Source organism: Lagenorhynchus albirostris, chromosome 11, assembly GCF_949774975.1.
Source record: "Lagenorhynchus albirostris chromosome 11, mLagAlb1.1, whole genome shotgun sequence".
Lineage (NCBI taxonomy): Eukaryota > Metazoa > Chordata > Mammalia > Artiodactyla > Delphinidae > Lagenorhynchus > Lagenorhynchus albirostris.
This window is the reverse complement of record NC_083105.1, coordinates 4095550-4114642: the sequence shown is the minus strand read 5'-3', so window position 1 is coordinate 4114642 and position 19093 is coordinate 4095550. Positions and strand designations below refer to the sequence as shown.

Genomic DNA, 19093 nt, shown 5'->3' with positions numbered 1-19093 from the left:
TCCCAGGCTTCCGTTTTGCTAATGTGAGCACGCTTTTTAATATTGTTTACTTTGAATAATATAATGTGATAGCGAGTTGGAAAGAGACTTTCAAAACCTGAAACCTGAAAAATACCCAATAGAATTACCTGAGCGCTATTATTTTCTTTGCATAAAGCAGGGTTTGATTTTTGAGTCTGCAACCAAATTATATGTAAATCCTTGCCAAGTAGAGAGAGGATAAAAAAGAGTGTGCGTTCTCGAATATTATTCTGACTCACCCAATTTCTTGTTTTACCAAATAAAAACTGGGAGGAGGAAAGAGGCATTAAATTAACTTATTACTGTGTGTGAAAGCCAGAAAAAAAAAATCAGCGAATAAAAAGGTTAGCAAGCCGCTATGATTATACAATGATTTCAGGTGAAAATTACAAAGCTAATATCCTGGTATTTAGTCACTGCCTTCAGTAATGATACAGTTGCCAAGTTTGTATTTGTGCCAATGGAACAAAAGTTGTAAGTGGCATAATGGAAGATAATCTCTTTTTCTTTGTGGCTTTTTTAATTCAGTGTTTTAATCCACCCATTTAATCACACAACATATATCACATTAGTTATAATATTTATAGTGTTTAGGAAAGTTATTATAAATAGATTACAGTGTGGTTGTGGGGTGTATTGGTTGTAGTATTTGTGTGTGTGTGTGTGAACATATCTCAGAGGTATGAAGCAGTTCTAGAGTTTGCACTTGGGAGTGGTTTTACATGAGAATAGTAACCAGATATTTATTTTCAAAATCCCCGTTTGGTTGTTACCAGGCTTGCTCATTATTTTGGAAAAACAAGATTTGGTATCAAAGGGGCCTGATACTTACAGCGTTTAGATCTCTGCCTTCAACCCAGTCTGCGAAGCATTTCTGTTGTTTTAGAGTCCCCAGCGTTGCTAAACCACAAAATGTCTTTAATATGTTTTTTATAAAGTAGTTGAACCATACAGTAAAGATGGGGAAAGGGGGAATTTATAATGGCAGTTAGCGGTTGGGTTCTTCCTTGGCGTGGCCGGAGCGGAGGGGGGGTGTGTGATAGCAGGATCTGTGTGGCTTTGGGGGACTGCCCTGCACATAATCATCTCGTGGGAATGTGTCCTCTTACTCCACACGTCCTAGTCAGGGCTGGGAACTGTAATAGTGAAGGAAATTATAAAGGACAAGAGAGATTGTTTTTCTCTGCCGTATTGCTAGAACGTGGGTCCGGCATTCCTGAGTCTCAGGCTGTCCTTTTCGGAGTCCTTTTCGGAGGAAGGAGGAGTACAGAATTCCTGGACTTCCCAAGCTGGACCCCATAGTCCTGGAAGCTGGGAGGGCCACCCTGGACCTTCCTCAGGGAAAGAGTGAAACCCACCCCCTTGAGAAATCACCCCTGCTTGGGCTCTCTCGGCTTGGTGTCAGCAGCCGTGGAAAGTGAAAGTTGGTCAGGATTTCGGTGAAAAGATTAACCAGAAAACATTTCTACTCCACTTTCTAAAACTGAATTTTCTCATGGGGGCGGGTGGGGGGGAGCTATCCCTAGCAAGAAGAGGCCACAGTAAGATTCTAACACGTAGGGAAGTAATTTTGGAAGGTTTCTTAATGGATCCTGTTTTTACCCCCCCTCCCCAAATCGTATGTCATACGGTGGTGGCAGTGATGTGTGTGTGTGTGTCTAGCACAATTCAAGGCCAAGGTCATGGGGGTCTAGGGAGCCTCCAGGGTGGGTCAGTGGGCAACAGAGGCCCTGGCCGAGCTGCTCCAGCTGCCCCAGCCCAGCCTCACCCCATGGCCAGTGCCCCTGCCTGGGCCATCCAATCCAAGGTGGAATGAAGTTTCCTGGGAAGCAGGGCACACGAGGAACTTTTGAATTTACCAATGGCATAAAAAGTATATATATTTTTATGACAACGGGCAAGTTTCAATTGGTTGACAGAAATGGCGAGATGTGACGTCAAGGGACACTGGTTAGAATGCCAAGGCCGGCTGGGGGGGGGCGGGGAGACAGGCACAGAGAGACACTGGGATGGGGCCCAGGAGGCCTTCTTTCTCTCGGGCCCCTGTCGCGGGCATCCGGGGACAACCAGGTCCATCTGGCTCCGAGAGAGGGCATGCCCAGGCAGGGGGATGGGGTCCGAGCACAGCGACCCTGTGTCGGCGTCCCCAAGCGCCAGAAACCACTCAGGCGCTCCTGCGGAGCAGGCAGAAAAAGCAGCTGCGGCCTTCTTGTCACTCTAACCAGCGTCCGGGCCCTGGAGCCCGGCTGGTCGCGACCGCGGGAGAGGGCGCGGGAAGGAACCGCGCGGCCCGTGTGCAGCAGTGTCGTCGTCCGGCTCCAAGATAGCAAAGCTGCGGCCTAGAACTTCTCCCCGCAGCTCCTGCGCCCTGGGCCGGGGGAGCAGGAAGTTGTTTCTGCGGGGAAGGAAGAGAGCGAGGTTGGAGCCGGGCAGCGGCTCCGGGCACGGTGCCCCCGCCCATCCCATGCCTCCCCGGGCACCGTGAGGGCCCCCCTCCACCAGACACCTTGCGCCCCCCCATCTCTGGGCACAGTGCGCTGCTCCCCTCCACTTCACAGGATCCTCTGAACCCCACCTCCCACACCACTGGGCACCGCGGCCCTCCCGCAGCCGGGCGGGCGGTGTTGGGACGAGCCGCCGCGGGGTCCTCCTGGTGCGCGCCCTGCCCCGGGGGAAGCCCGCTGCCACCGTCGACCCCAACCCCTGACCCGGAGCCTCCTCTAGAACTCCACGGCGAACACTAGCCTCGCTGGGATGAGCCCGGAGACCTGGCCGCACTCCGCGGCTCGCACGGGGCTGCGTTCAGGCCAGGGAGCGTGGGTTCGCCCCGGGTCCCCAAGCCGGGCCCGAGCGTGCGCGCGCGCGCCCCGCTGCCCGCAATCATGGCAGCCGGCGCCTCGGAGCGCAGCCGCCGAGCGCGCTCCGGCAGCCGCCTCGGTGCCAGGGCGGCGGGGGTGGGCCGCGGCCGGGGCGTGCGGGCCGCCGGGCGCGAAGCAGAAGGCTGATGAGTGCCCGCGGCACGGTGCCCCCTACCCCGCGGCGGCAGGCGGCCGGGACCGCGCGGGCGGGGAGCCCCCGGGGCGGCGTGCCCGCGGGGGCGCGCACGCGGGGCTGCGGGCCCAGGCGCGGGGCCCGGGTGGCGAATCCGCTGCTCGCGCCGCCCGCCCCGCCCGCGCGCGCCGGCCCCGGGAGGAGGGTGCGCGGCGGAGGGTGGGTTGGTGGGGGCGGCGGGGAGGGGCCGCGCCCGGTCCTCACCCGCAGCGGGCACGGCCGGGGGCCCCGGGCGGCCTTGTTGGTATTCCGGGCACAGCCGAAGCCCTGACCTCCCCGCGGAACAGGGGCGCCCGGGAGCGCGTCACGGCCGCTGCCCCCGGGCGGTCTCCTCGGGCTGCGGGGCCGTAGGCGCCTTGCTTCCCCGTCCCCTCCTCTCCAGGTCCCCCGTACCCCCTCCCCCGCCCTGATCCGGCGGCGAAGGGGTGGGCAGGGAAACGCGCTCTCTGGGACAGGTGCCAACTCCGAGACAAAAGACATAAAATAGGCGGCAACGGGGGAAGCGCGGCCGGCGCGCTCGGGCGGGGACGGAGGCGCCGCGGGGGCCGCATCCTTGGTGCCGACCCGGGAAAGTTTGGGAAGTCGCCGCGGCGGCTTCGCAGCGGCGGGGGACACACGGGCCGGGCCGCCCTCCGCGCCGCGCTCGCCCTCTCCGCGCCGCTGCTGAATAATTCATGGCGCGGCCGCCGGCCATTAGCATGCACCGGGCGCGCGGCGCGTCTGTGCCCAGCCGCCGCCGCCGCATTCGGCGCCCCGGCCGCACTAGACGAGCGGCCGCGCGGAGGCCGGGCCCGCGTTGTCCCCGCGCTCGCCCGCCGGTCCGCCGGCCCGGCGGCTTTCATCGTGCCCCGGGCCCGCGCCGCCCGGCCGTCCGGTGACCGTCCGCACCCCGCAGTGCGCCCGACGGCCCGGCGCTGGAAGTTCGGGCCCGCGGAGCCCGGCCGCCAGCCCCGGGATGCACGTGAACTTGGAGAAAGTCGCGGGGCGCGCCGGCGCGGACCTCCGCTGCAGGGCGTGGGCGTCCCCGGCCCCGCGCGCTTTCGTTTTCGTCCGGGACAAAGGTCCCTCGCGGCGCAGGTCGCGGACGTGGAGATCGTGTCCTGCGGGCCACTTTGCGGGGAGGTCCGGTCGTTCAACACAGGGAAGCCGGAGCCAGGAGAAGTGGAGCAGCGCGGTCCGAGGCGCGGCGCGGGACCAGGGGAGTGGGGCCTGGCCGTGCGCTTCGCCCGCGCCGTCCCGGAGCTGTCGCGCCCCTGCCACGAGTTGTGGGACATGGCACCGCTTTGCTCTCTGCCCTTTCGCCGCGTGAAGGAGAGAATCACTTGGAACCCACGACTCAGACCGATGGCCGAGGGCCTGTGCAGCCGTGGGCACGATAGCGCAGCGCCGGCTGCGTCCGGGCGCGTCCCTCCGGCAAGGGCAGAGCGCCCCTGTCTCGATTGGGTTCACTCTCGATTCTTGAGGCCGGTAAGTGCATTTCTCACTTTCGCTACTTAGTGAATATTTAAATATTAATGAAGGGATTTCTAAGAAGAGCCCTTCTGTAGGGCAGGCCTTCCACAGACCAGGGGACCCGGGAAGGAGGTCGTTCTTGAACCTGAAGCCGCACCAGCTTGCAAGAACTCCATGGCCGTCATTAAAATTCTGGAACTTGGAATTTGTGAAATACAGCTTCCGATCTCAGGTGTGTGCCGGCCATTTGCCAGAGAGAATTTTGTTGAACACATAAAATACCGTTAGCAGGCATCTTACGTAGAATAGAAGGAAACGAGAACACATCTGTTTTTAGATTAGATGTGTTCGGAAAGGTTAATTGGAAGCTACAGTCCAGCAGTGCTGCTTATTTTTTTCTGCTGGTCAGGCATTTATGAAGAGCTGGTTTAGGGCGGCCCTCGGTCAAGCACTGGCCGATCGGGCCGGTGGAGTGAAAGCCCTGTGCGTGGAAGCTGCTGTTTATGGTGGCATAAAACGAAAAACAACTCATAACTTTTCATAATAAATCCCCCTTTATAGGTGGGTCACATACGGGCCCAGCCGGCAGCCCTGGGGAATTTGTGGGGAGCAAGAAAGGGGGTGGAGGAATGCACATTGGCCGTAATTACAGGGTTTTAAGGTAACACTGAGATTAATTTCTTCAGAGTTGGGCTTCAGAGGCCAAGGCAGCCTCTGCAGGCCAGCACTATGTTCATTTTATTTTAGTTTGTCGGTTCTAGCTATTTGGGATTTTCAAATGCTTGTTTGTACTTGCGTGTACCTATCCTGTTAAAATGAAACCTGTAACTGGGGGGGATTAACCCGGTTTTTGCTATGATCATATCGCAGGTGTGATTTCCCCTCTGCTCTCCCCCATCTTATTGATGTGGTTTGGACAACCTTGCTGGGTGCCTTGACCACAAAATAATGGGGGGGCTGTTTCCATAACACCCCGGACTGTGAGCTGGCACTCGGAGGCTGTGTTTCCGGGAACGTGGACAGAGGCCTGAGTAGCCCAGGCCTGCCTCATGCCTCCCTCTCCCCGGGCTGCCTGGTTTCCAGATCTGAGGGGAGAACCCAGAGGGACAAGGAGACCACTTCAGTAAGGTCTTGCCCACCTGGCGCCGAGGCTGAAAGTTTGCTTCGTACTGTAGAGCTATCCTCGCCATCTTTTTTTGCTAGGCCATCCTCTGCTCCCTCGGCCCCCTGTTTTACATTTGTATTTATGACTTTATCAGAGGCAGTTAGCAGACATGAAACCCGGGGGTGGGACATTGGGGAGCGATCTCAGAAACCGGGGCGCAGCTGCGGAAGGCATGCCAGTTCGGCCGCGAGCTGCTGCTTGCCGTGGCATTGGCGGTGACGGGTTAGTAATTACAGAAAGCCCAGCTTCTGTCGGGGCCTTGCCTGTAAAATGCGGGAGACGTTTTCCCAGGTCCACAGATGACCCGTAACGGAGCACACGATGGGCAGGGATGGTGTGGCGTTCTGCTCAGACTGTCGGGAATCCCCCAGGATTAAAACAGACCCCGAAACAAGGGGCATGCGTTGCTCCCTCTCCGCGGGCCTGCGGGCCATACGCTGGGAGCTGGGCAAGGCCTGAGCATCCGAGGGCCACTCAGTGGGGGGTTGCTGTTCGTCACAGCTCCAGAGGTCCATCGCCTGCCCCGTGTGTGCCCCGGGCAAAGGGAATGTGATGGGGCTGAGAGTCCACTGCCAACATCGGGGCCTGCCCCGCAGACGGAGGCCCTGCCTCGGCACCAAGCCATCCTGTCCTGCCGTCGTCCTGTCCTTAGAGCCAGCCCAGTTCCATTGGAGACTCCCAGTGGAGACCCGGGTCCCGCCAGGGGCTTCTTACTACGTAGGGATGTCTCACCCGGATAAAAATGTATTTTTGAGGACGAGGACACAAGACGAGGTTCGGAAAATGAAACTGGCGCCTGTCTGGTTTTTATCACTCTGGATTTAAGGGAAAGAATGTGCTAAGCAGGGGACAGGGTCTTGTGGACCGGGGCGGGCTGACGGGAGGACGGCCTTCGTGTTCTTGCTTTTGTTTTCAACCAGGGCCGGGCCCGGCGTGGCCCCTGGCCTGCACTGGGGCCTTGCCGTGCCCCGCCTCTGGCCACTTGAGGCCCCCGATTCTGGCCTGGGCGTCTCCAGGGTGTGGGTGAAGCTGGCTGCCCAGGTCTCACACGCCGCCTGAACAGGTGCAGACAACATCTTGCTTGGCTCCACGGAAACAGCAGGGAGCTTTGCGGCGGGGCTGCTTTCGGGTCCCTGTGGCCACCGTGGATGACGCCGTGCACGGGTCTCACTTGCTCCCATTCTCACCCCGGCGTGGACGAGGCCTGACCGGAAGGCAGAAGGTGGGGCCCAGGGAGGGGCCAGAGGGCTTTGCCCACCCTGACGGTCACCCTGCCTGGGTGGGTGCTCCTTGGTGTCCGGGGAAACCGACATGTGCCTTAAGCGAGGGATGGTGCTCGGGAAGGGAAGGAGGCCCCAGAGGCCGGGCAGGAAAACATCTTAAAAGCATCACACCTGGCTGTTGTCGGGCTGGGAGGGTGTATCTGCACGTCTGGGGAGAACAGAGAATGCCCTTGCGGAAATCCCGTGAAGGGGGGCTGTCCTAGCTCACGTCCAGGCAGCTCCCATCCGGCCCCCACCCCGGGCTCACCATGAGACCCTGGACAAGTGGCATCACCTCCCGGGACTGCACCCCAAGCTCTAGAGCAAAAATAAGAATCCCAACCTCAGAGGGTGATTCGGAAGGTTCAGACAACATTATTTCCACAGACCACGGTTCCTGGCACGCGGCAGGGACGCCGTAAATGGCTGTTGTAATTGTTTTCATTGTAAATAGTGATCGCCACTTTTATTGCTGGTTATTATTATATTTTTGAGTTTCTAAGAAGCAGGGAACCTAGTTTTGGTTTCATTAGAAAGGACACCTGAGAGTTTACCATCCCCATCCCCCCACCCCCCAGGTGGTAGCGAAAGTGAACCTTGATCTTTTCAACATAGAGTGTCAGGAACTTGCAAAGCCAGGGCTTCCCTTACCCCAGGGACTTGGCTTAGGGACGTGCTTACGGAGGAGGTGCCCCTTCCTCGGCACCTAGGAAGTCGAGACCTCCCCAATGATGGCACCCGAGGAGCCCACCTGGGCGCTGGCCCCAGGGCGAGACAAGGGCAAGACACCGTGACTCAGGGGTCCAGAGTGGCCCACCCCAGCCGCCAGCCTCCTTGCGGGCAATGCAGGTAGCAGTTGGATGGGAGGGTTTCACCACTCTGACGAGCTAATTGTTCTTTGGCCCCACACAAGCGAACGTTTACCAAAAACGCTTGCTTTGGGAGAATTTTCTCTCTCAGCTGATCATCCAGGAAGACCCAGCAAGATTGCCCTTTCTCAAAACATCTTGTTGGAACAAGAAAGAACCCCAGATGGTACCAGCCATGCTTTCTGATGTTACGGAGCCAAGGAGGGAGAAAAAGCAACAATTGTCTCTGGGCAAAGACAATGGACCTTTTATATGAAATATTTATTTTCAGGGCTGACCAGTGTCCCGTTGGCTGGGCCAGTGGAGCGCCAGTGTCTGAGCATCACAGGTCCTGAGAACTGAGTCAGGGATGAGATTTACAGAAAAGGAAGAAAAGAAAGTCCCCTGACCTGTGGTTCTCGGGAAATTTCAGTGGGAATGTCTGGCTTTTTTTTTTTTTTTTTTAATCGAGTGGAGTTTAAACTTTCACAAGTTTATTTTTTCTTCCTCTGTGATTTCTTCTGCAAGGCCACAGGGGCATGTTGGCAAGCACTGGAAAGGTAGCCAGGTCGGCCTTTGTCTGCTGGGAGATGGCAGAATGGAAGTGAGACAAACTCACTTTGTCGGAGTTTAAGAAGAGGAAGGGTCTGTCCCCAGGGGGTGGGGGGACAGCCACCAAGAGCAATTGGGGACAATATTTGTGATTCTCTGGTGTCCTTCACTCCTCCCCTAATCCTGTTCTCCGATGAACTTGGGATCTGGCCTGACTTGGCGAAGCCACACATGGTGTCTCGAACACCCTTCCAGCTGGACAAGCCTGGCGGCCCAGAGTTGAGCCGGATGGACATTTTCTGAAGAAACAGAAGGAACGGGATTTTACTCTGAGGCCTTCTTAGGAGCCAGCTCCATCTTCCCCGCTCTGGGGCTGCCGGTGGCGCTAGAGCTGCCGACCCTGGCTTCTGCCGACCCAAGGTCCAGCTTCAGTGCAGCCAGGAAGGCGCCCTGGGAAGCAAGGCCTGGATCCCAGGCTCACGTTAGGGACTCCGGGAGGAACTGATCAGGCTGGGGCTCGTGATGGAAATATCGGAGAATCAGTCTTCCTGGCGTTGGGAAGGCCGTGGCGGACAATCGGCCGAGACCCCCCACCAGCTTAGGGGGTCCTCAGACTGGTAGGCGGAGGACAGAAGAGGGAGTGGCCCCGATCAGGGTGGACGAAGACGGGCCCCTCCCTGTCAGGCTTCCCCTTTACCCCAAAGACTTGGTTGGCAAATTATAATATCTGGCTTCAAAAATGAGGTTTTGTTTTTTAAATCGCTGTCGCATCTTTAAAAACACAAAAATCCTGGAACCTCTTAGCTGTGGTCCTGTTTCACCTTCTGCATTAACCCCCCCCCCAAAAAAAATGCTATGAAGAGAGTTCTCTTTGGGGGGTAACCGTAACAGTCTCTGAGGCCCCGAGTAGAGTTGGTAAGATTGAAATGGAAAAGACTGAAATCTCCTGACATGAGGCAGAACAACCGTAAAACACAAGCTTTTATTTACTGGGTTTTTTTGTTTGTTTGTTTGTTTTAACGGAGAGGGGTTTGAAAGTAAAATGCTGCAAAGTCTCACTGTGAAATTTTGGACGGGAAACTTGTTTCAGTCCGTATGCAGGAGTCTTGCCTTTAGGGATGGCTCAGAATCCCTGTGGGTGGATAAATCGGGCACCTCTGCAAACGGCCGGCCAGGCCCACTGTTGAATCAGTGGCTAAGAGGTTTTCTGAGTAGATATATGACCCCAGAGGTGATGGTTATTACTGCTGAATGAGCCTGGTAGTTGTGGTGAGAAAATGTGTGCATGGGACGTACAAAGTAAAGGCCAAATTTTCTTTTTCTGTTTTTGGAGTAATAGAATTTCCCCTTAAGATGGAAAACAAGAATGTTGTCCCTGTTGCCCCGGTTTCTAAAGGCAGGGCTGGGTTTTTCTGCGAATCGCCCTTCCTTTAATTCTAGGATGTCCGATGGTTAGGAAGAGCATTTAGCTGAAATATTTACCTGCTGATTTGGGGCTCTTAAATCTAGATTCGTCTTTCATGTGTTTAAGAGCGATATTTACATTCAAATCAGCCTTTTATAATTACATTTTAAATTATAATGAAATGATGGAGCCGGGGCTTCAGTCTTCCATATGTTTTAACAGTAAGAGACGCACTGGTGGGTTGCATATCACATCACCAGCCCTGGGCTCCGAGCAGGCGTGAACAGGCACCAGACACGCAGGTGCCGGCCTGCAGGGCCACATGTGTGTCCTGAGGATGTCAGGGTCCATGCGTGGCACCTGTGGAGCCCTCCCCGCCCTGCCAGGAGGAGAAGGGCTTGTGGATGGGGATTCTGGCCCCGGCACTGTGGCCTGGCTGCCAAACCTCACAGCATGCAGTGCATCCGAGAAGGGCCTGGTCTGGGCCTGGCCGCCCCTCCGCCCTGGCTGATGTCTTGTGTCCCGGACCGCACGCTGGCCCGCAGGCCTTGGGGCGGAGGCCTTTATCTCCTGGGCAGCCAGCTGGGCACAGCAGCGGCCACTTCTGGTCGTGGTGATAGAGTGTGTGTGTGTGTGTGTGCGTGTGCGTGTGCGTGTGCGTGTGCGTGTGTGTGTGTGTGTGTGTCGGGGAGGCCGGGTGAGGGAGGGTGCCCACCTCCTCCTTTCAGAACGGCCCCCAAACGGCCCCGCAGTTTTCAGTGGCTTTCCCCATGGATCATGGGGGACGCTCTCCTCCCGGGGCCAGGCTGTTGGCAGCCGTGCCAAGCCGTTCCTGGAATGGAATTCCCAGCGTTCCTGGTCGGGCGCGTGGCATCGGAATCCTACCTGCTTTGTCTCTGGCATCAGCTGGTGAGCTAGTCACGTGGCCGCGTGCGTGAGACCAGAGCCCGAAGATCAGAGGGCGCCTCCCGGCCTCTTCCTTCTCGCTCCCCCCCCCCCACCCCCCGGCCTTGTGCTTCGGGTATGGCCATCTCTGCACAGGCATAAAGCAGTATTAAAATAAAACGTCCTCCAGGCAGCCGGGGCGCGGGGGGAGCTCCCAGCCACAGAAAGGCCCGTAAGCCGGGGAGCAACCCAGGGCCCACGAGCGAACTCTGGCCTCGGCGGCCCAGCCTCGGTCGCTCCACGCGGTCCCTTCCACCCCCAGAGCTGGCCCTGCCTGCCCGGGGACCCTGCCCACACTGGCAGCCTTGTGGCTCACGCTGCACAGGGACAGCCAGGCGGTCATCGCCTCAGCTCCTGGCCACAGAAAGGGCCGATGGAGAGACCTGGGCGGGCTGGCCAAGCGGCCGCGGCCCGTGCCTGCAGGGGAGGGCCGCCGGGTCCGGTAAATCTCCAAGTGAGAGTGCCTGGGTTAGAACCTCAAGCCCAGTGACCCAGGCCAGGCACGGGTCACCTTTCCTCGCTGTGGTGGAAGATTTGCCTCGGTGAAACTGGTGGATTTGTGACGGTCTGAATGGGGTGTGGTGATGGGCCTGGAGCCCGACCCTGGGCCCCTCGCCGCGGCCTGGCTGTGTGCATTTTTCATTGTGTCGTCACAGCAGCCCTGAGTGGCTGGAGCTGAGACCCCCGTCCCGTGTACTCATGGGGAAACTGAGGCCGGGAGAGGTGGCGTGGCTTGCCCGGGGTTAGGTGGCCACTTGGACCCAAGGCTGCGTTCAAGCCAGTGGTCCGGCTCTCGAGCCTGACGGCATAACCTCCCAGGGCATCGGCTAGAGTGGGCTCGCTCCAGGGGATCCCGAGGAGCACAGCCGGGGTGCTGGCTGCCGCCTGCCCCTCGGCCGGGCCCAGCGTGGGAACAATGTGGCCTCTATCCCCGGAGCAGCCCAGCCAGGCAGGCGGCTCGCAACATGGCGCCCAGGGCCGCGCCGCCTGTCCACGGGGAGGGCTGGCGCCCGGGCACGGCCCGGCTCCCGGCGTCCTCCTCAGGCCGGCCGCTGAGTGGCCAGACGCTCCTGCTGCCCCCTCCCTCTCCCGCTTGGCCAGCCGCCCCCCCCCCCCGGTGGTGGGTTTCGGGGTCCGGCCCACCCGCCTCTGCCACGTCTGCCATCCTCCCGGCACCCATGAGCATCTTTCAAAAATTCCCGGTGGGCGGGGCTGAGCCGTAGCGGCCGCCTCTGGCCCCCCCTCCCCGGGCAGCCAGTGCCAGATGAGAGCAGGAGACAAAAGTAGCATTTTCCTCGTCCTCCTGGGCTGGCAGCGGGGCCTCCCCAGCACCACTTGGCTCTGGCAGCCCTGCCTCTGGGTGCCGGGGTGGCCGAGGCCCAGGCCGCGCCGGCCAGGACCGAGGAACCGATGGACGATGGTGGCCAGAGACCAGGCGCCTGAGGGCCTGTTGGACGGGGGCTGACACCTGGGCACGGCCTGCTGGCCAGCGGCCCCTGCCCTCCTCTGCTTGCCACGGGGACCAGCCGGCCGGGTGAGGGACACCGTTTTCACTTCCCTGCTTTTGAGAACCTCCTCATCCTGCACCTCGGGTAAGTCTCCTTCTTCCCTTCTCTCGCGCTGGAGATAAGCCGAGGGCTCTGCCATCTTGTGCTCGGTGCCTGTTACGTTTCCTTCCCTCTAATTGGTTATCCGAAATTCAAAATTCTATTTCAGACCGCCCCCAGCCCCCCACATCTTCAGTGAAGTGAGCCCTTCCAAAAACTGCAGGGAAGATGCAGCAGCCGGACCCATTTATTTTTAAGACCCAAAGCTGTAGGCTTCAGAAATCACAATAAAAATGAATGTTTGTTATTTCACAGTAGCTGCATGTTCAATTATAATTTGAACAAATGTTTCAGGAGGCATTAATAGGCACGGCCGACTCTCTCGTGCTCGGTTATGTCGGTTTTTGGGGGGGAGGTCTTATCATCATCCTCATTATTATGATTTTAATTTTTGGCGACGCCAGGAGTGGCAGAGGGAAAAACACCAGAAACATCCATGCTCCTCCCAGCAAACTCCTCGGCAGGCAGGGCCAGGCCGGCACACGGGAGGGTGGATTCTGCTTTGAGAAACAGAGGCCCTTTCATTTTGTCCGGCATCTCTAATGCTGCCATGTCCACAGTTGAGCGATCCAGTTTCTTTCTCCCTTTTATTTTATTTTATTTTTTGGGAGGGAGGGGGGATAAAAGGAAGCTCTTTTCGGCTCTCAGCTTAGAGTGGGGAAAATCTTTGAGGTTGTTTTGGGCTTTGTATTTTAAGCACTTATTTAAGCCCGGGGGTTCCAGCTAACATTGCTGTGCCGGTTCCTAACCACCCTGCCCACAGACGGCTTCTGGGGTGCATGTGGGCACGTCCACCAGACCAACCCTCGGGGGCCCTGAGTGGTCCCAGGGCCTGCCTGTGCCCTGATCTCATCCTGGTTTCGCATTTGCAGAGCTGTGGCCCAAGGCATCCTGACCATCCAGGGCCTGAACCGTGGCCAGCGGGGCAGGGAGTAGAGTCCCTTGAAGAAGACCTTTGGGTCCCTGGGCCACGCCACCACTGCCGTCTGGGAGCTGGGTTCCGTGACTGCCTGAGTTTCTCTGTTGGTCCCGGAACCTTTGCATTTAAAAGGTGGGCTTTGCAGGGTTCGGCTCGAGTTCACCTCCACCCTCTGGCAGGCTGACAAAAGCACCGCAGACACGGCCCGGTTTCCCCACGTTTGAGGGTAGCAGCCAGGGTCTTGATTTATGGAAAATGGAAAATCAGGCCCCGAAAGTTCTGAATTGCAACGAAGAGGAAAATTCCCACGTGAATACGTTTTTGTTTTCCTGATTCGGAGGCATTGGGGTCCTGTTTGTGCAGGCCTGAGCAGCTGGCTGGAGCAGACACCACCAAATATTGAGACTGAGCTCGGCGCGCACGAGGAGTATCTGCGCCTGCTTTTGTTCTTAGATTCGACAGCAGTCGATCCTGGAGGATTTGGGGCTGCAGATACAGGCGTATAGAGCAGAGATAATTAAAACATTTTCATGATTATGACAGCCACATTCTGCTGCTGCGAGCTGGAAGATCACTCCACCCAGATATTTAGCAAGCACCAAATAAAACACTGGTGACAAAATAAAAGTAATAGAAAAAAAACTGTGATAAATTCTAAAGGCAAAAGAGGCAACAGGATAGAGAGAGGTTGGTGGGGGGGGGGAGAGGGAAGGTTCATCATTTTTAAAGAATTTATACTTTTAATAGCTGCCCACTCCTCGTTTTTAAAATTTGTATTATAATAAAATTATAGTTTTATTATAATGAATGTAGGTGAATAGGCCTTTAATCCTAAATCCTGAAATGACAGGCAGATTTCCTGAGCATTAACTCGTCTTATTTTTGGACAAGGTAGAGGCAAGCGGCGTAAAGTCAATTAATTTCCATAAATGAGCATTTTCATCCTAAACCAGTATTTTCCACCGAGATTATGTTCAATCTAATGGTTTTAATATATATGGATAACACATTCTCCAGCATACACCTTATATAGTTGAGATAGTTACATGGGATCGATTCTCACCTTCGTTTTTTAACTCTGGTAATAATACTTTACCTCCCCCAAATCAGTAAAATTCCACAGAATCTTTTTTTTTTTTTTTTTTAATCAGGCAAAAGTATCAGCATTCTCCATGGCACCCAGTACTTCTCAGCAGTATTTTTTTTTTTTTTAAGAAAGTACCACACATAGCAGTTTTCACATCATCGCTTCTATATAAATTCCACTATAGACTGAAATTATACATTCTCACAGCACAGATGGGCTGGTCTGTCATTATGACTGCCGGGTCCTTGTTGGAACACACAGCATATTTCAATTGTGGAGTCGACAATTTCGAAGAACTGAGGTCAAAATAAACAAGTTGCATTTGTGTTTAAAAGCAGTCTTATTAAATGATCTTCTGATCCCCTGAAAAATTTGGTAGCAGAACCACCATCACCTTTATTAAAGTTTAATTGAAAATTTGGTCTTCATCTGCATCTTTTTAAGACTCCAAATGCCCTATGGCAAAGGACCTTAAATGTTCAAATTAATTACCAATTTTTATCTTTTTTTGCATCCTGAACAGCCTAACACTAGATTTATATTAAAAATTACGGGGTTTGGGACTTCTGATTTTAATATCTTCATAATCTCTGTAGGAAAGACATTAAACCTTTTGTTGTTCTATGTACTTTCATGCAATTATTTTGAGAAGCTTCTGAAAAATCAGATGATAAGTATCTTGCATGGTCTCAAGGTCCATTTAAGTCCAAACTGAAAAAAAAAATTCAACAGGTAAACTACAAACACTAGCTATAAACTTAAAAAAATTATCTCGCAAGATAACAATGCAGAATTTATTGGTCCATATCAACACACGTGAGGGCAGAGCAGTTTTACAGCCACTATAATTTGCAAATGATGATAACTTTATTTTGTGAATTTGCTCACGTTGGGAGGTAATCGGTTCTGAGGGTTCTTTTTCCGCCCCCGCCCCGTCTTGAAATGGTCACTTCTGCGTGTCTTAATGCTGAATTCAGGCTCTGCAGCTCTCAGCCTCCGAGGCCCTTCCTGGCCAGGAGCAGCTTCCCCAAGTGTCTGCCGTGCTGAATGAGAGAAGGGTGCTTCCCTCTGCCGTGTCCTGAATGCGCCCAACACCCTTCCAATTGTGGAACTTCCAAAGTAGAAGTGCTTTGTTGCGGCTTGTTTATTTTAAGGAATGTACCTGTTGGCAGAGATGTTGGAGAGTAATAGGAAAAGTGAAATGTTGATGAAATCTGCCAGAGCCGTTTGGGAGCTGCTCTCTGTAGCGGCTGTGCTCTCGGATTTTTTTAACCACTTCATCCTTTCTGATGTTGGTCTTTGACTCTTGTCTCTGCATCAGAAATGTGTTTATTATCAGCCCCGTGAATGTGGCACTGGTCTGGGGCTCTCAGAGACGAGGCACAGGGAAGCATCCCAGCCTTCCCGGGTCAGAGCTTCAGAGCGATGGCGTCATAGTAACGACAGTGGCGGTGGCAGTGGTAGTCATGACAATACTCTACCGTGTGCTTCGCACCATGCCAGGCTTCTTCGTGTTTGGAAAAGAAGGGTGGGTGGAGGAGAGCATGAGCTCCAGGACTCATGGCTGGGGTTCAAGCTGAGTCATTTTTAGCTGCTGGCTGTGCTGATCAAGGGTGAGCCATTTCACCCCTCTGTGCCTCAGTTTCCTCACTTGTAAAACGGGGACAGCAGGTGCCCCCACCTCACAGTAACACACATAAAGCGCTGGACGCGACACTTAGTTCATAGCAGCCCATGAATCCTGTTCATCCTCGATTTATTTCTGAGTTTCAGAAATGCCCGCAAGGTGGGGGTCATCATCGCCGTTCCTCCAGGGGAGGCCCTGAGCCTTAGAGGGTCAACCGTCTCATGACGGTTGGGATGGATTCGAGCCCGGGCCTGCCGCCCTCCAAAGCCTGTGTGCCTTGTGCATTAAGTGATAGTGTGGACACGCGTGTCTACGCAGCAGCCCGATGTGGATGGCGTGCCTTTGCCAGTGTGTGTGCACCCTGACGGTACTGTAACACGTGTGCATATGCACGGCTGTCCTGTGCTCCCTGGTCCCTGGGCCACCCCGAAGATGCCTGGCCGGGCGTTCCACTGCCCGCTGGATGGGCGGGTCTCCCAGCGCTTGGGTGGACAGGCACCCAGGTGCGTGAAGCTGGGCCGGCTGCACTCTGGGCCTCGGCCAGGCACCCTCGTTCTCCTCAGAGAGGCAGGCCATTCCGGACGCCGGCCATTTGCAGACCCGGAGGACTGGCATCGGGCCTCCAGCCCAGGAGAGGAAATGGCGGCGGGGCAGGCCCAGGACGGGATCGGGGAAGGCGGCCGAGGGCGGGAGCGGCCGGAAGGCCTGGGGTGGGCGCGTCATCGTGCCGGCACCCTCCTCCGGCGGCAGAGCCAGCCTTCCGTGCAGGTCTGCATGTGTGTGCACGTGTGTGCACACGTGTGTGCGTGCGCCTGCGTGCCAGGCTCGGGCTCCTGAGCCGCACACCCAGGAGCCTGAGCAGGCCGTTCCCCCCACCCCAGGAACACGGCGGGGACTGGGCGGGGGGTTTGATGAGACGGCGTGAACCCCCAGCCCACCTTTGGGCAAACAAGGCCTCAATAAGGACGGTTCTTACTGCCAGGCCTTGATGTCATCTTTAAAGTGGGGCGACAGCGTCGGCCTCGGGGCGCGGTCAGACGCGGCAAGTGGGAGCCTGTCTGGAGGCCGGGCGGCTGGCCTGTTTCGTCCTTCGCTGTGGCCTCGAGGGAAGAGCCCGGAGGCCTGGGCGCCCAGGTGAGCTGCCTGCCCCTCTCGGCCTCGGTTTCCCCGCCCGTGAGGCAGAGGGTAAGTCCTACCCACAGGTTTCTCATGGAGGAAAACGACGTCACCTGCCATTGACGGGAGCAGGTTTGGGGGGCCCGCGAAGAGGGTCCTGCCTTGGGTCCCTGTGACTCTCGGGGGACTCGATGGGACGCAGGAGCCGGGCCCCCAACCCCAGAAGGGAGCCGGGGGTGGCTCCGGGGGTCCTGGCTACTGCAGCGTGTGCGCCAGAACCTCTGGCCCAGTTTCCTGGGCGCCGGCCCCGCCCCGGGATTCCTGCGGTGGGTGTGCCCGCGCTTCCGGCCGCCGTGGGCGGAGGGATCCTGGGGGCAGGCGGCCAGTTCCCGCCGTCCCGCCCGCCAGAGCCTCCCTGTTGTGCTGCTTCCTTCAACTCGATGGGACGAGGGGTCCCACCTGAGCCCGCCGCGCCGGGTCCAGGCCAGCGGCCCCCAACCGTGGCGGCCGAGGCCTCCAGCGGCTGCGTGGGGGGCTCGGGGTGTGGAGAGGGTGCCCTCTGGCCGGCGCCTTTGTCACTGCGAACGCGCAGTAGTAAGTCGCCAGCACTTCCGAGGCTCTCGGCACCAGGTGGGTGGGTGGGTGTGCCTCGAGGGTCTCAGCTTCGGGCCGGGTGCCCCTGCCCGGCCCGTGACCAATGCCAGCGGCCCGTGACCAATGCCAGCAGGAGGCCCAGGGAAACAACTTACAGGTGGTGACTCCTGGGCCCGGCAGCGTGGCCGGCCACCACGGCCCCCAGCCTCGGCGGTGCCACGAGGGACAGGCGTGTCCTGCAGTCAGTGTCCAGTTGCCAGGGGAGGGGTGAGAGAGACCGGCTGGGGCAGGACCAGCGGGGGGACCCGAGTGGCAGAAATCCCCTGCCTTGGCCCGTTGGAGAGAGGCGAGGGCCGCACTCGTCTCCCCCATGGGAGGCCGGCCGATGTCCGATATTGCAAACAGGACTCGGCTCCCTGGGGTTGGGGGGAGCTGACCTTCGTTGACCTACTAAGTGCTAGGCCCAGGGCTGAGTACTTCTTTTTGTTTTAATTTTTTCTTTATTTTTTGGCCACACCACGTGGCATGCAGTATCTTAGTTCCCCGACCAGGGATCGAATCTGCGCCCCCTGCAGTGGAAGCGCGGAGTCCCAACCACTGGACCGCCAGGGAAGTCCTCAGGGCCGAGTACTGTAATCACCTCTTTTTAAACATCCATTTTTAAATTTAATCTGCCCAATTCCGTTTTGTTTCAACATCCAATCAGAGCCAGCACATGCCAGCGCTGTTCTGGTGGCGGAATAGGGCACAGACAAGGCACCCGTGTGGAAGGCGGGTGTGAACGGTTCTCTTTCTGAGAAAACCAAGGCTCAGAGAGGCCAAGGAATGTCGCCAGAGTCACACAGCTAGCAGGCGACAGAGCCTGCACCCAAACCCAGGTCCGTGACTGCAAGATCCACACCCTTCCCCCCCGCCCCCCCGCCCCCGGCCGGGGAGCAGCGCGCACGGGATCCCGCTCGCAAATGCTGACCTCGGCGCGTTCTCCCCACAAAGCCGTCGCCAGGCGGACCTGCCCTTCGGCGTGGAGTTCTGCCCCAAGGGAGAGCCAGGATTTGCCTCCGTCCCTCCCCTCCTGAGGAGCCATAGACTGTGGTGGTTCTGGGGGCCCCCAGGACCCGTCCCTGCCTGGGTTGCTGTTTCTCTAGGATCTCGGGCCTGCCGGTTGGGCTGACGAAGCCCCCCTAGCGCCCTCCAGGCCTCTGTGCTCAGAGTGCTGGCCGGGCGTGGACCGCACGCAGTGTGGCAGCAGGCGATGGGAAGGAGGGAGCCGCGGGTCGTCCTTCCTCCCAGTGTTCCTGCGGCCCAGGGTGGGGAGGTTGTAGGCCCAGGTGACGTCGGAAGCTCTGCAGAGGGTTTAACACTCAGGCACCAGGAGTCAAACCTTCGGGAGATGCTGTAGAAACCCGAGACAGGCAAGACCATTTTGCAGGCTTGAGCGTTCT

General features: G+C 57.1%; 1 protein-coding gene across 1 annotated transcript in view; it reads left to right on the top strand.

Moving 5' to 3' along the window:
* The first annotated feature begins 3896 nt into the window (after positions 1–3896).
* LOC132529861 (uncharacterized) overlaps positions 3897–19093 on the top strand; it is a 39868-nt gene continuing 24671 nt past the window's right edge. Inside the window, exon 1 of the mRNA XM_060166913.1 lies at positions 3897–4539. Within this exon, the coding sequence (XP_060022896.1) occupies positions 4345–4539 (195 nt within the window). The 5' untranslated portion in view covers positions 3897–4344. The remainder of the gene's footprint in view (positions 4540–19093) is intronic.